The following is a 15,987-nucleotide window of genomic DNA, read 5'->3' on the forward strand; positions in this document are numbered from 1 at the left end:
TATGTAGTTGGAATTAAACGTTCTGGATTTATCCTACTGGGGGTTGAAAAGCTCAATAAATTGCGTGCCAGCGGGTGTCACACATTGGCGGTTGTGATGCATATTTTGAGTGACGGAGCTGCAGCGGAGGGGTGAAAGAGCCACCTGAGGCTCCAGAGCCTCAGGTTGCTGACCCCTGAACTAGAAGACCTCCGAGGTCCCTTCCAACTCAGTCATTCTGTTATTCTTTTGGCAGCTACAGCCACCCCAGCAAAAGAGCCGAACCAGCCCGAAGCCTTTCCCCTTGGAGGAGGGATGAAATTCGCCTCCGTCCCGGAGACCCCGTTTACTTTCGGGAGTCCCAAGACCCCCAATCTTTCTGCCTTTGGGAGAACCAGCTCCGGAGACCCTGCTGGCCTGAGCAGCAACGGACAAGCGGCCGAGACTTCCCTTCCCTTCGCGAACGCCCCCAAACTGGAGAGCCTTCCCCTCAAACAAGGCGATCCGGCGATCCAGGCCTCGGCGGCCGGAGAGACATTAGGCAGCTTCTCTGGTCTGAGGGTCGGCCAAGCTGATGAGAACGCCAAGGCCGCTCCGGCTAAGGGACCCTCCACCGGCACAGCCGCCGTGCCACAGCCGCCTGGATTTTCGGCCGGGAACGCTCTGTCGGCGAGCAAGCCTGCCGAGGCCATCCCCGCTGCCTTGACCACGACGGCCAGTTCGACAACTAGTGGCATCTTCGGCAACGTCCATTTGGTCAGTTCTGGTCCTCCCGGAATCTTCAGTCTCGCAGCACCGGCGGGCGGTGCCAAGACTCCATTTGCCTTCGGGGGCCCTCCGGTCAGCGCCCCCCAAGCATCAACTTCCTTGTCTTCGGCCCCTCCGCCATCCGCCCCGAGCCTCTCGTTCGGGGGTCTCTTGAGTGCTCCGGCCACACCGGCTGCCCTTGCGAGTAAGGGAGAAGAGGACGTCAGAACGAGCCCTCCTGAGAAGCCGCCTTTGACCGAGGGGACCACGTCGCCCACGGCACAGGTTGACCCCCAGGCGTCCGTCCTGGCCCCTGAGCAGCGTCCAGCAGAAGCGCCCCCTCCCCATGCAGAGGCGGAAGGAGGAGGGCAGCTTGCGACTGCTTCGGAAGTGGCACCTAGCAAAGACCTGGCTCCAGTCTCGGCACCTGGTGAGCCCAAGGCTGAGGGGCTACTTCCTCCTGAGGGCCCTGCAGAAGAGCAGACGCCGGCCTCCTCAACTCCACCGGCCATCGGTTCACAACTCACGGAAGCCACTGCCTCCCCTCCAACCACCACCGCGGGCGTGCCAGCCCCAGCCAACAGCACCTCTGCCTTTACCGAGGCAGTCCCGACCTCTCCTGGATTCGCACAACCTTCCGGACTCCCTGCTTCTTCTTCTTCCTCCTCCTCTTCCACCGGCTCGGCCTTCAGCCAGCCCACCACTGCGGGCTTAGCCAACTCTTCTGCTCCCCCCGTCTTCGGTCAGGTCCCCGCGGCAGCCCTCCCGGTCTCTACTCCCTTCGGTCAACCTCCGGCCACCTCTCCGTCTTCCTCGGCCGTCGCCACCGGGTTCAACACCTCGGTTTTCGGGACGGCAGCCACCTCGGGCTTCGGCCAGTCGGCCTTCGGACAAGCCCCCGTTTTCGGCCAGTCCACCAACCCATCCAGCGGTTTTACGTTCAACCAGGCCGGCTTTGGAGCGACTCCGGCGTTCGGGCAAGCGCCGTCTTCCACCCCTCCGGCGTCCAGCAGCGGGAACGTCTTCGGGGCAGCGTCCAGCACCAGCACGGCCAGCTCTTTTTCCTTCGGACAGCCTTCGACGGCCACTGGACTTTTCGTTCAAAGCAGCGCTCCTGTTTTCGGTCAGAATTCCAGCTTTGGACAGAGCGGGGCCATCTTTGCGAGTCCGGCTTCCATGACGACCACCACTCCGACGTCTTCGGCCGGATTCAGCTTTTGTCAAGCTTCCGGTAAGGTTGCAAAAGCGTGAGCCCGTGTCACGCATCCGTCATAAATAGGGGAGTCAGTTGCCCAACCGTCCAAATGGTCATAATCCCCTGGTTTTTGTTCCCCCCCTTTCCGTTGTAACTTCAAACGGTCACTAAATGAACCGTCATAAGTCGAGGACAGCCTCTCTTACAGCTTTTTTAAAAAAAAAATTTGCGGTTACCCCCAGAGAGATGAAAAAGTTTGAAATTCAAACGTCCCCGGATTGCATCCGGGAATAAATGTGCGTCTTCCCAAGAGCGGAGAGATTAAAAAAAACACAAAGAGGATGGATTTTTACAAATTTAGTTTTTGATCCTGACCTCGGCCGACCCGTTTTCTGACTGGAATCCCAGCTTAGGCAGCTTTTCACGTTGAGCAAAACGTTGTGTAATTTGATGCATTTGAAATTGGCTGGGTTTTTTGGAGAAGTGGAGTGGGCAGCCCGGAGCACCATCGGCCCGAGTAATTTTGCAAAGAGGAATTAACAATTTCTCCCGACTCCTTGCACCCGTGCCAGACCACTAATCAGGTTAACTGTTACAAGAGACCCATATATTTTTGGGGGAGGAAAGAGACTCCGCTTAATTACTGGGACAAAAGAATATATATATATATTTTAGGGGGAAAAAAAACCCTGCTCTGTAATTACAACTTGGCCAAAAGCGCGTTAGGAAGAGCTGAGAAATTCCTTTTAAATCGGGAGTCCTTCATTACCATCTCGTAGGAACGTGTGATTAACAGAGCCGAGTTTCTGTCTGCTGAAAAGGCAGTTAGGGGTTATTTTGAGACTGGCTTTTAATTAATTAATTAATAACTGAATGAATAAATAACTGAATAAATAACTAAATAACTAACTAATGAGGGGGGAGAAAAATCAGTATGTGCCCAGTTCGATCCTCAGCCTTGGCAAGGCTGCGCTTTGTCCCATGAGAGAGTCGGTCTCGGTTTACGACTTGCAATTGGAACCAGCGTTTCCGTTGCTAAGCAAGGCCAGGAGGGGGGGGGTTTAAGGGAATCGGGCCTGATTTTACCATCTTTTTTTTTTTTTTTTTGCCACGGTTGTTAAAGCGAATCCGTGCAGTTGTTAAGTGAATCAGGCGGTCATTGAGCGAAACGGGGCTTCCCCCGTTGACTTTGCCAGTTGGGAAGGTCGCAGGTGTCGATCACACAACCTCAGGATGCTTCAACCATCATAAATGCGGTTTAGACAAGAGGCCCAGAAAATCAGATAGAGACCATGTTGTCTCTTCTCTTTTTTCCTTTCCCTGCCTCCTTCCCTTCCCTTCCTCTTTCTCTTCCCCTTCCCTTTTCCTTCCCTACCTCCTTCCCCTTTTCTTCCTCCTCCCTTTCCCCTGCCCTTCCACTTTCCCTTCCCCTTCTCTTCCTCCTTTCCTTATGCCTTCCCTTCCCCTTCCTCTTCTCTTCCCTTCCCCTTTTCTTTCCCTTCCCTTCCTCTTTCCCTTTTCCTTCCTCCTTCCCTTCTCCTCTTCCTCCTTCCCTTCCTCTTCCCTTCCCCCTTCTTTTTCCCTTCCCTTTCCCCTTCCCTTTTCCTTCCCTACCTTCCTACCTCCTTCCCCTTTTCTTCCTCCCCCTTACACCTTCCCTTCTTCTTCTCTTCTCTTCCTCCTTCCCTTCCCTTATGCCTTCCCTTCTCCTCCCCTTCCCCTTCTCTTTCTCCTGTCCTTCCCTTTCGCTTCCCCTTCTCTTCTACGCTGAACTCAGACCTCATAAGGCATTAATCCCTTAACCATAGTCTCCACTGTCCACATTATGTAGAACGTGGGTTGATGTATTGGTGGGCCACGTATCCTACCTTCGAATACGATGGTGCCGAAAAAATTAATTTACGACTAGTCCTCACATCTAACGACCATGGCAGTGTCCCTGTGGTCACGTCTTCGCTATTTGCATCTTCGAATGGTCACTAAACGAAAGGTTGTAAGGATGACTTGTACGGGTAAAAATTCCAGTGTTCGGTTTTTCACAAGCTGTTTATTTGCTCTGATTCTTTCAGCGTTTGGTTCCAGCACCCCAAGTACCGTCTTTGGTCAAGCCGCCAACGCCAGTGGGAACCTCTTCGGCCAGGTAATTCTTCAGACCAGCTCTTCTTCCTTTCTAAGGGCAAAAATTGCACCGGATCTGATCAGAAGAAAATTTACTGTATATAATTGTAATCAGCCACCATTTCAGTATGAGCCAGCCGGGTGCTGCAGCAGCCAAAAAAACCAATACAGTCCTAGCTGCATTAACAGAGGGATAGACCCAAGATCAGGCAAAGTGTTAGTACCGCTTTATACTGCCTTGGTAAGGCCACACGAGGAATACTGTCTTCACGTTCTGTTCACCACAATACAGCAACAATGTGGGGGCCCTGGAAAGAGTGCAGAGAAGAGTGTTCTGTCCCCGTCCCACACACGCACCCCCACAGACGGCCCGGAGTTAATAAGCCACATGACAAAACTCTTTGAAGATAAAGCTGGCAGCAACCCAGTGGCTAGCTGCCAATTCAGACTCTACTCACACAAAACGAAGATTAGACTGCCAGCATTCCGATAAAACAGGCAGAGTTTCAACAATACAAGGATTAATCCAAATGCAGTCCGATAAAGCAGGCAAAGGCCAGTAACGCAGAGATCATGGATTATTTCCAGTTTTTGCTCGTCACAAACTGAAACGGCCACCACACCCTCATTTATACCCTGTGGGGTGTGGTCCAGTGACTCAGCTAATCTCTGACACGCCTTCCCCTCTGCTGCGCACGCTTCTCCCTGCGCCTCTGCCGAGGGTCCAGCCAGCACTTATCTCCTTCGTCGCTGTCCACCTGTGGCTGCGGGGACGTGCTTGGCTCTGGGCCTATCTTTTGGACTTCGGTGTCCTCCGGAGGCATTGCCAGAGAGGAGGGTCCTGGAGAGGGAGGCCTTGCCAACTCCTCTCCCTCACTCTCAGAGTCTGCATCTGTCGATAGCCCAGGCTCAGGCAACGGAGCCACAACAAAGAGCAACAAAGAGGATGAGGGGACTGGAGGCTAAAACATGTAAAGAACAGTTGCGGGAACTGGATATGTCTAGTCTAACAAAGAGAAGGACTAGGGCTGACATGATAGCAGTCTTCCAATATTTGAGGGGCTGTCACAGAAGAGAGGAGGGGATTGATTTATTCTCCAAAGCCCCAGAAGGCAGGACAAGAAGCAATGGATGGAAACTTACGAAGGAGAGAAACAACCTAGAATTAAGGAGAAATTTCCTGAAAGTGGGAACAATTAACCAGTGGAACAACTTGCCACCAGAAGTCATGAATGCTCCAACACTGGAAGTTTTTAAGAACAGGTTGGATAACGATTTGTCTGGAATGCTTTAGGGTCTCCTGCCTAAGCAGGGGGTTAGACTAGAAGACCTCCAAGGTCCCTTCCAACTCTGCTATTCTATTCTAGGGCTTTGTTTGAATCAGAGAAGAGCCGGTCTAACGTTCTTCGTTTGGTCTTTCGCAGCCGTCCTCTTCCGGCGGGGGTCTCTTCGGATCTGGCGGCGGTGGCGGGAGAACGGGGGGCTTTTTCAGCGGCCTGGGCGGGAAACCGAGTCACGAGGCGGCCAACAAGAACCCCTTCGGCTGTCCCACCAGCGGTTTCGGGTCCTCAGCCAATCAGAGTAAGTAGCATTGAGGGCTCAGCCACTACAGCTTTCCAGTTGGATAGCAGTCTCTTTGCAGGCTGCAGATCTACAGGGCACACTTGTACCGGTAGTCCTGGACTTATGACCGTTCATTTAGTGACTGTTTCAAGATTTGCAGCAGCACTGGAAACAGCGACTTATGACCGTTTCTCCCATCGTTGCCGCACGGTCAAAATTCACACGCTTGTCCGCTGACTCGTATTTACGTCGGTCGCACTGCCATGTGATCCCCTTTTGCGACCTTCTGACAAGCCAAGTCAAACGGGGAAGCCCGATTCGCTTAACAACCGGGTTACTAACTTAGCAACCGCAGCGATCCACTTAGCAATTTGCGGTAAGGGAGGTCGTAGAGCGGGTGTCAGAGCTCAATTAGCCACTCTCTCGCTGAGCGGTGTATCTTTAGGGCCTCCCTTGTGGTCGCAAGTCGAGGACCACTGTGCTTTTTCACTGGTTCCGTGGAGCGAATTTCTGCTGTCGACCCATCGATGCACCCAGCCAACATAAAGGACCTTTTACCATATAAAACTAAATTGTGTGCGAAAAACCGTGATGATCCCCCCTTTTTTTTTCTTTTTCTCACCGCCGTCGTAACATTCGAACGGTCACTAAACGAATTGTCGTAAGTCGAGGACCGCCTTGTAGTTTTTTGGTTTTTTTTTTTTTTTTTATCCTGGCAAGAAAGGAAAGAGGCCACGTCTTAATTTCTCCCTCCCTTCCCCACCGCAGACACGTCGACTCTTTTTGGAAACAGTGGGGCCAAAAGTTTTGGATTTGGCACCGCTTCCTTTGGTGAGCAGAAGCCGATGGGCACCTTCAGCTCCGGTGGAGGAAGTGTGGCATCCCAAGGCTTTGGATTCTCCAGCCCCACCAAAACAGGTACCAAATTCCCGCAAGGTCCAACCTTAAATTAAATGATTTAGATCATGATCTATTACTAGATTAGCACCACCTTCCCAAATAGCCACTGCCTAATTTGGGGGGGGGGGAAATCAGGGAGCAGATTTACAGATAGTTCCTCGTCTTACGACCGCCATGGAGCCCAAAATTTCCATGGCTAAGTTCCCGGGCGACTTTTGTCCCGTTTTTAACAGCCTTTCGTGCCGCCGTTGTTAAGCGGATACCTGCAGTTGCACGGCTGTTAAATGAATCCAGCTTCCTCCCATTGCTCGTCAGAAGATCGCCAAAAAAAGGGAGGGGGGTCGCGTGACACACACACACACACACACACCCCGGGGACGCTGCGACCGTCATAAATACGAGTCGGTTGTCCGAGTGTCCGAATTTTGATCACGTGACCGCGGGGATGCCGCAACGGTCGTTAAGTGTGAAAACCGGTCCTAAGTCTTCAGTGCCTTTGTGACCTCGATGAATGGTTGAAAGTCAAGGACCACCTGTAGTTTACAATATCCAGGAAATTCCACAGAATCCGAGGCAGGGGTGAAATCTACTTACCTTCCCAACCGGTTCGGAAGTGCACACGCCGCGTGGATCCTCTGCGCATGCGCAGAGGATAAAAAACAGGTTACTTCCTGGTTAAAACCACGAAGTAACGACGATCGGGCGGGTGGGCGGAGCCTTGCACCGCCATTGCTACCAGTTTGCCGAACCACCAGATGCCATCGCTACGGGTTCGTCCGAACCGGGAGCATTTCACCCCTGATCCGAGGGCTGTTTGACAAACATCCACAAGATTCCCTTCAATAATTCAACCGGCCTGCTTTTTTAATTTTTTTCACCTCCCTTCTTTCTTTTCTCCTTCCTTTATTTTATTTTATTTTTATTTTTCCCCCAGATCGTTGTGTTTACAGCCAGGGGGGATATCTTATTACATTGGCCTAGACTGAAATTTCACCCAGGGGTATTAAAAGCATCCGTAGTCAAACAGGAGAAAAGCAGCGGCCTTGGTAGCTTTTGATCTGGTCTGTGGTTTGGGTAAAAAAAAAAATTAAAAATATGCAAAAGCTCAAGAGGAGGTTTTGAGGAGAGAACACCGATTACAAACGTAATTCTGGGCAATTCCTTATTTTATTTTTTTTTTCCCCTCAGGAGAGCTTTTCCTAAGAGGAAAAAGATGTTTTGGATTTTGCATTAAAAACGGAGGCAATTCCTGGTACAGGAAGCCCTCGACTTACAACAACTCGTTCAGTGACCGATCAAAGTTACAGCGGCACTGAAAAAAAAGCAACTTAGGGCCATTTTTCACACTTAACGACCGCTGAGGCATCCCCACGGTCACGTGATCAAAATTCAGAGGCTTGGCAACCGACTCATATTTATGACGGTTGCAGCGGTGTGGGGGGGGGCTGGGGGGGGTCACACGATCCCGTCTTGCGACCTTCTGATGAGCAAAGTCAACGAGGGAGCCAGGCTCGCTTAACTCGAGAACGTGTGACTCAACGGCAGTGGTTCTCTCAACCACGGTGTCCGGAACGGTGTTGAAATAGAGTAAAAGCCAACCGTCTTCGCTTAGCGACAGAAATGTGGGGGGGGGGGCTCCGTCGTGGTTGTAAGTCGAGGACTTTTGTTCCTTCCTCCCAGCTGTCATCCTCCCCGATTTAAATTCGAAGGGAAGAAACACGCCCCTTTCCTGCCAGACCGGATGGGGGGGGTGGGTGGATGCAAGAGAGGTTACGTGCCCCCCCCCCATCTCTCTCAGCTTTCCACCTGGTTCTCCCATCGACACCAGGGAGCCTGCAAAGTGCTCTGACCCCCCCCCCCCATTGGGTTGTGGTTTTAATTATTCCGCTTGTAAGCTGCCCAAAGTCACTTTTTTGGGAGTGGGAAGGAAGGAGAAGGAGATGGAAATGAGGGAAGAGGAAAAAAGGAGGGAGGTGGGAAGGAAGGAGGAGGAGGAGGGAGCTATAGAGAAGGAAGGAAAGGGAGGGAGGCAGGGAGGAAGGAAGGAAGGCAAAAGAGAAGGGAGGGGAAGGAAGGAAAGAGGGAGAAGGAGATGGAAATGAGGGAAGAAAGGAGGGAGATGGGAAGGAAGGAAATAGAAGGAGGAGGGAGCTATAGAGAAGGAAGGAAAGAGGGAGGGAGGGAGGTGAGAAAGAAGGGAGGGAAAGAAGGGGAAGGAAGGAAGGTGAGATAAGGGAGGGGAAGGAAGGAAGGAAAGAGAGAAGGAGATGGAAAGGAGGGAGATGGGAAGGAGAAGGAGGAGGGAGCTATAGAGAAGGAAGGAAAGGGAGGGAGGCAGGGAGGAAGGAAGGAAGGCAAAAGAGAAGGGAGGGAAGGGAGGGGAAGGAAGGAAAGAGGGAGAAGGAGATGGAAATGAAGGAAGAAGAAGAAAGGGAGATGGGAAGGAAGGAAATAGAAGGAGGAGGGAGCTATAGAGAAGGAAGGAAAGAGGGAGGGAGGGAGGTGAGAAAGAAGGGAGGGAAAGAAGGGGAAGGAAGGAAGGTGAGAGAAGGGAGGGGAAGGAAGGAAGGAAAGAGGGAGAAGGAGATGGAAATGAGGGAAGAAAGGAGGGAGATGGGAAGGAAGGAAATAGAAGGAGGAGGGAGCTATAGAGAAGGAAGGAATGGGAGGGGGAGGTGAGAAAGAAGGGGAAAGAAGGAAGGTGAGAGAAGGGAGGGGAAGGAAGAAAGGAAAGAGGGAGAAGGAGATGGAAATGAGGGAAGAAAGGAAGAAAGGAGGGAGATGGGAAGGAGGAAGAGGAGGGAGCTATAGAGAAGGGAGGAAAGGAAGGAAGGAAGGAAGGAAGGAAGGGGAAGGAGATGGAAATGAGGGAAGGTAGGAGAAGGAAGAGGGAGCTATAGAGAAGGAAGGGAAGGGAGGAAGGAAGAAAGGAAGATGAGAGAAGGAAGGGAGATGAGTGAGAAGGGAGGGAAAGGGAAGGAAGGAAGGAGAAGCGAGGGAGCTATAGAGAAGGAAGGAAGGTGTTAATATGCTACAGGAAGAGAAGGGGAGGAGGAAGGAAAGGGTGGGAGGGTGAGAGAAGGTGGTGAGAGAAGGAAGGGAAGGAGAGAGGACGGAAAAGAAAAGGGGGAGGTAAGAAAAGCCAGGAGGAAGGAAGGAAGGAAGGAAGGAAAAAGAGAGAGAGAGAAGAAATAAGGGAGGGAAAGATCAAAGCAGAAAAACCACACAGCCCTTCCCTCTTCTGGGCCCGGGAGAGAAACCCCCCTTCCTCCTCCTCCTCCTCCTCCTCCCAGCTTCAAGGCTTTTCTTCGCTGCCCCTTTCAAAAGAAGAGGCAGAAGCCTCGAGGGACCGGGCCCATCTGCACAGCAGCCTAAAGGGAAAATTAAGATTTTTGTTTTGGTTTCCCGGCCAGCGCTGATGCTCCAGACTCTCCGAAAAGAGCCCGGGGCTTCCAGACGGTCGCATTTTCCTTCTGGCCCCAGAAGGAAAACCCTCTCTCCTCTTCAGGCTTGTTTTCCATTCCCAGTCAATTCCCAGGTCAGGAGGAAGATCCCTACTATAGGTTTCCTCCTGGCTGAAATGGTTGCGTGTGTGTGTGTGTGTTTTTTTTCCCCCAGCGCGATGAGAATTGCTACCTTAGCAACTGCTCGCGGGCGAGAGGTTTTTCTCTCTCTCCCTCTCTCTCTCTCTCTCTCTCTCGCGCTCTGTCTCTCCCTCCTTCGGGCTGCAAAGCTGCAGGCCGCAGCGGCTTCCGCAGCCGCCCTGCCGCCTCTTCTCCTCCTCGCATGCGGGCACCCCCCCCCCCTTCCTGCCCTCTTCCTCGAATCCATGTCCAAAGGATTTCTGGTTCAGACCATGCCTGTTGAATGCCGGCCTTCCTTCGGCAGTAAGTGCCTGGGGCTCCCGGAGGCTGAAGGTTCCCACCCCCAACCCCACCCCGGTGTTTGGGGTTTTGTGCTGACGTGGGAAGGAGGAGGTGGGGGTGGGGGGGCAGGACACTTGCTGTCTGAGCCACTGGAACGGAGGGTGGGCACTGCAGGACCCTTCCCCTGCCCTCTGCCCCCCCCCCAAACCCACCTCAGCTGAGCCTGCTCTTCTCTTCTTCTTCTTCCTGGGTGGCTAAAAATTTTCCCACGCTCTGGCCGGGAAAAACGTACGTTGAGAGGGCGGCAGGGTGGGGTCAAAAGAGGCTTTGCCGGGAAGGTGGGGGGCTCCTCGTGGCAGGAAGGCGCCCCAGGCTGAGCTTCAGTGCAGTTGTAACCTTGTTTACGGTTGACTTCGATGGGTGGTGGTGTCGGTCGATGTGTGTCTGTCTATATATGACGTCTGTCCCTCTCTCTCTCTCTCTTCTTTTTTTTGCCTCTGTTTTGCTCAGGTGGCTTCGGAGCTGCTCCAGTGTTCGGCAGCCCTCCCACTTTTGGGGGCTCCCCCGGGTTCGGAGGGGTGCCGGCATTCGGTTCAGCCCCGGCCTTTGCAAGTCCTCTGGGCTCGGCGGGAGGCAAAGTGTTCGGTGAAGGGACCGCGGCGGCCAACACGGGTGGATTCGGGTAAGCTGGCCAAAAGGCCCCTCCTGTGTTTCTAGACCTCATGGTTTTCCGCCCATCCTTGCATGCCTGTATCATCCGGCTCCCTGCCTTGGCCTTCGGGAGGGAAGGAATGAATGAAAAGAGGGAGTGGGGAAAGGGATGGAGGGAGGGAGGGAGGAAAGAAGGAGAGAAGGGAGAGAGAGGAGGGGAAAGGAGGAGAGGGAGGGAGGGAAAGAAAGAAAGAGAAGGAAAGAAAGAAAGAAGAAAGAAAGAAAGAAAGAAAGAAAGAAAGAAAGAAAGAAAGAAAGAAAGAAAGAAAGAAAGAAAGAAAGAAAGAAAGAAAGAAAGAAAGAAAGGGGGGAGGTAGGGAGAAAGGCAGGTAGGAAGAGATAGGAAAGGAGGGAAGGAAGGAAGTAAAAAGAGGGAAGAAGGAAGGAAGAGATAGGAAGGGAAAGATAGGAAAGGAAGTAGAGAGGGAGAGGAAGGGAGAGAAGTAGGTAGGAAGAGGAGAGGGAGAAGAAGTGGGAAGAAAGGGAAGGAAGCAAAAAGGGAGGGAAGAAGGAAGGGAAAGATAGGAAGAAAGGTGGAAAGGAAGTAAAGAGGGAGGAAGGGAGAGAAGCAGGTAGGAAGAGGTGGGAAGGAGGTAAAAAGAGGGAGGGAAGAAGGGAGGAAGGGAAAGATAGGAAGAAAGGAGGAAAAGTCGTAAAGACGGAAAGGGAAGGGAGGGTCTACTTTGTTGGGTGGCCAAGAAAGGATTGTCCAGCAGCCCAGGGACATCCATTCTCCCAGGCCCTCCTCACCCCACTCTTCTCTCTCTCCCTCTCTCTCTCTCTGTCCCCCCCGCCCAGCTTCGGCAACACGGCAAGCACGGTCTCCTTCGGCACGCTGGCGAGTCAGAACACCCCAACCTTCGGCTCCCTCTCTCAGCAGTCTACGGGTTTTGGGACTCAGAGCAGCGGCTTCTCCGGCTTTGGGTCCAGCGGAGGAGGTAGGAGATGGGGGTCAGGGGGAGGGAGGGAGGGAAAGGAAGGAAGGAAGGAAGGAAGGAAGGAAGGAAGGAAGGAAGGAAGGAAGGAAGGAAGGAAGGAGAGAAAGAGAGAGGAATGGGAAGGAAAGAGATAGGAATGGGAAGGGTGAGAGGGAGGGAGGGAGGAAAAAATGAGAGGGAAGGAAGGAAGGAAAATAAAGGGAGAAGAAGGAAGGAAGGAAAGAATTTGAAAGATGAGACATTAAGGGTGCTGACCGAGAAACCAGGAGTCGGTGAATTCTAGTGCCCCTTAGGCATAGAAAGTCGGCCGGGTGACTTTGGGCCAGTCACCAAGTGACAGTGAGTTCCAGTCCAGCCTTAGGCATGAGGTCCTTCTCTTTCAGCCCAACCCACCTCACAGGGTTGTTGTTTGTTGTTGTGAGGGCAATAGGAGGAGGAAAGAGTATTAGGAGAGTATTTCACCGCCTTGAGTTTCTTCTAAAAAATAATAAAAGGTGGCGTCAGATCGAATAAATAAGGAGTTTCTTATCTGGAAAAGGAAGTGTTTCGAATCCTGTCCTTTTGCAAAGTGTATTCCTTCTTTTGTAACTTCTCCAGTAATCCTTCCTTTTCCTTTTGTTCATCTTTTTCTCTTTTTTTTTTTCCCCCCCTCCTGTAGGATTTGGCTTCGGATCGTCGAATGCGTAAGTCCAGATCCTTGCCCTTCCGTCTGCCTTTCTAGCGGCTGCTTTCGGTATCCGAAAGCTTTCTTCTGTGGCTGAAAGATATATTAAAAAGCGCTTAATTCTGCTTGCGGGATTTTTTTTTTTTTTAATCAGAGAGGCCGGCTTTGTTGGGTCTCTTCTGTCTCCTTGTAAGAGCATTAATGGAAAAGCCGAGGATCTGGCGGACAATTCTCTCTCTCTCACACACACACACACACCCACACACACAAATACACGGAGTTGTTGGCTATTTTTTTGTCTTTTAATGACCCCGTAATCCCTTGCATCGGGGTGGAGTCAGGGCAACTGAATGGAGCTGAGTGTTTCCTGGCCGGATGCCCTTCCTGTTGCCAATCCGGAGTTTTGTTCGGCAGATATTTTCTCATCGTGCCCAGAGAGAGAAATAACTGCTGCTACCTAGGATTGAACTCACAGAACCTCCTGATTGTGAGGCGAGAGCTTCACCTCTAGGCCACCACACCACTTTCCCCCTCCCCCCCCACCCTGGAGTTGATCCCACCGTAGAAATCCCCTCTGTCCTCTCCCCTTCCTTGGGTGCTTTTCTTTAAACCGAGGTGAGGCTTCGGCTGTTTTCGCGAAAGGACCATCGGTTCTTGATCCACCGGGGGGGGGGATACAGATAGTCCTCGACTCGCGACCGTTCGTTTAGTGACCACTCAAAGCGTCTTGAAGCCATTCACATCCGAAGGCCTCGGATTCAGGTAGTCCTTGATTTAACGACTGTTGCAGTGTCCCCCGTGGTCACATGGCCAAAATTCATTGAGTGACCAAAGCTTTTTTAAAATTGGAATGCCTTCAATCCAATTCAGGTGGTCCTCGACTTACGACCGTTCGTTTAAACTTTCAAGGGTTGCAACGGCACTCAAAAAAGGGACTTAGGGCCGCGTTTCACACTTAATGGCCGTCCCAGCATCTTTGTGGCCACGAGATCAGAATTCGAGTGCTTGACAGCTGACTCACATTTACGACAGTCGCAGTGTCCCGGGGGGGGCGGGGACATGTGATCCCGTTTTGCGACCAATAAGCAATGGGGAAAACGAGATTCACTTAACAACTGGGTGACTCAATTAACAACTGCAGGGATTCACTTAACAATTGCGGCCAGAAAGATCGTAAAATGGAGCAAAACTCACTTTAGCAAATGTTTCACTTAGCAACGGAAATTTCAGGCTCTTTTTTTCTGGTCGTAAATCGAGGATTAGCCATACTCTGAAACGGAGCAGATTCAGTCTTAAAGCCAACCAGCTTTCGTTCTCAATTTCTCAAATTATTATTATTATTATTATTACTACTACTACTACTACTACTATTATTATTATTATTATTATTATTATTATTATTATTATTATTTCTTCCCCCTTTTAGATCCAATTCTGGATTCAGCGGCTGGAGAAGCTGAACAGGCAACGGCTCTTTTGCTGTTCTGGGACTTTCCTTTTTTTAAACGTCGCTTCCTCCAACTTTTTATACCGAACCAAAACACAGGAAACAAAAAAAAAGAAAAAAACCTTCGCAAAATTGCCTATTTTTCTTTTCTTTTTTTTTTTTTTTTTGGTTTTGTTTTGTTAATGGAAATGTTGCTCGGCTTCGCTAAATAAAAGCTATTTTGTCTGATGGTCTTTGAATTCCGCCTTGGCAAACCTCAAAAGCCCAGAGAGGCGTTTCGTGGGCGCGATTGTTTTCGTTTTTAATAGGGATCCGCTGGGTTCCTTTGAAGGAGCTGGGCGGGGAGGGGCGCACAGGGATCCTTTACAGATCTGCGTTCTCTTGGGTGATCGGTTTACTCGAGGTCTAAGGTCCTCGAGGTACGACCTTAACGGAGTTGACTTGTGATGGCCGTAAAATTATACCAGAAAATTACAGTAAAGAAAATGTAAATTTGATTGTTCATGTTATAACAGCAGCTAGGATTGTATTTGCACAAAATTGGAAAAGTGAAGAGATCCCTACAGATGAGAATGCGATTAGGAAAAATACGAGAATGTGCAGAACTGAACAGATTGACCCTGGCTATCAAAGAGAAAGACCAAACTGATTATTATACAATTTGGGAATCTTTTTGCCGGTGATTAGAGAATAGAAGACATAAGAATTTATAGTAAAAGAAGTTATTTAAAGTATAGAAAATGTATATTAATTAGTTAATAATTAGACTAAAACATATGAAGAACGGTTGCAGGAACCGAACATGGATAGTTTAATGAAAGGAAGGACTAGGGGAGACATGATAGCAGTCTTCCAATATCTCAGGGGCTGCCCCAAAGAAGAGGGAGTCAAGCTATTTTCCAAAGCACCTGAAGGCAGGACAAGAAGCATCCGATGGAAACTAATCAAGCAGAAAAGCAATTTAGAAGTAAGGAATTTCCTGACAGTTAGAACAATAAGTGGAACAATTTGCCTGCAGAAGTTGTGAATGCCCCAACATGAAGTTTTTAAGAAGATGTTGGATGACCATTTGTCTGGTTTCCTGCCTAAGCAGGGGGTTGGACTAGAAGACCTCCAAGGTCCCTTCCAACTCTTACTTTATTCTATTATAATATAATATAATATAATTAATAGAGTTAAATAAATCACAATGGGGGTTGTTATAATATTAGATGCTTAAGGGATTGGAAATTAAGCCAAGATGAGATGAAACAACGAATAAAATTATATATTTTAATGTTGGCACAAAATATTTGTATCCGGATGACATGCTGGTTAATGGAAAATGGATTGTTTATATAAAAATAAAATTTAAAAACGGGAAAAAAAGGAAGGGGAAGAAAGGAAGGGTAGTTATGGGAGAAGGAAGGAAAGAAAGGACTGAAGGAAGGATATGGGAAAAGGAAGGAAGGGTTCAGCACCCAGAAGATCGATTTCCCCGTTTTCCAAAACCATGAGGACTAGAAGCCTTTTTTTAAAAAAGGGGAAAAAACAAAAGATGCTCACCGTTTTCCTTTTGTGGCAGGGAAAGGACGCCGGATTCCTTTTTCCTAAAAATAGCAGCCTGGAGAAAGGATACCTCGCAGGCCCCCGTGAAAATCAAGATCTGAGCCAAAGCCCACTTCGTGGCGTATCTTGATTTTTTTTTTTTTTTCCCTGCCTCCATTGCTATGTTGCAGGCAGCTCTTCTCGTGCAGGAATTTTTGTTTTTGTTTTTTTTTCCATTTGAGTTTTATCACGGAAGACAGCTGTGGCAGCTGGACTTTTATCTTCCTAATGGCATCTATTAAGAATCTTCTGCATGTCGGGCTATTTCAGTC

General features: G+C 50.2%; 1 protein-coding gene across 1 annotated transcript in view; it reads left to right on the forward strand.

Moving 5' to 3' along the window:
* The window catches only part of NUP214 (nucleoporin 214), a 44,457-nt gene extending 30,106 nt beyond the window's left edge, over window positions 1-14,351 (forward strand). The window contains 8 exon segments of the mRNA XM_070955502.1: window positions 236-1,957; window positions 3,991-4,061; window positions 5,464-5,620; window positions 6,371-6,520; window positions 10,879-11,050; window positions 11,878-12,017; window positions 12,676-12,700; window positions 14,108-14,351. Of these exon segments, the coding sequence (XP_070811603.1) occupies window positions 236-1,957; window positions 3,991-4,061; window positions 5,464-5,620; window positions 6,371-6,520; window positions 10,879-11,050; window positions 11,878-12,017; window positions 12,676-12,700; window positions 14,108-14,141 (2,471 nt within the window). The 3' untranslated portion in view covers window positions 14,142-14,351.
* The last annotated feature ends 1,636 nt before the right edge of the window (window positions 14,352-15,987 follow it).

The sequence above is a fragment of the Pituophis catenifer genome, unplaced genomic scaffold (genome assembly GCF_029215685.1).
Source record: "Pituophis catenifer annectens isolate HBS135680 unplaced genomic scaffold, rPitCat1.0.hap2 SCAF_17, whole genome shotgun sequence".
Lineage (NCBI taxonomy): Eukaryota > Metazoa > Chordata > Lepidosauria > Squamata > Colubridae > Pituophis > Pituophis catenifer.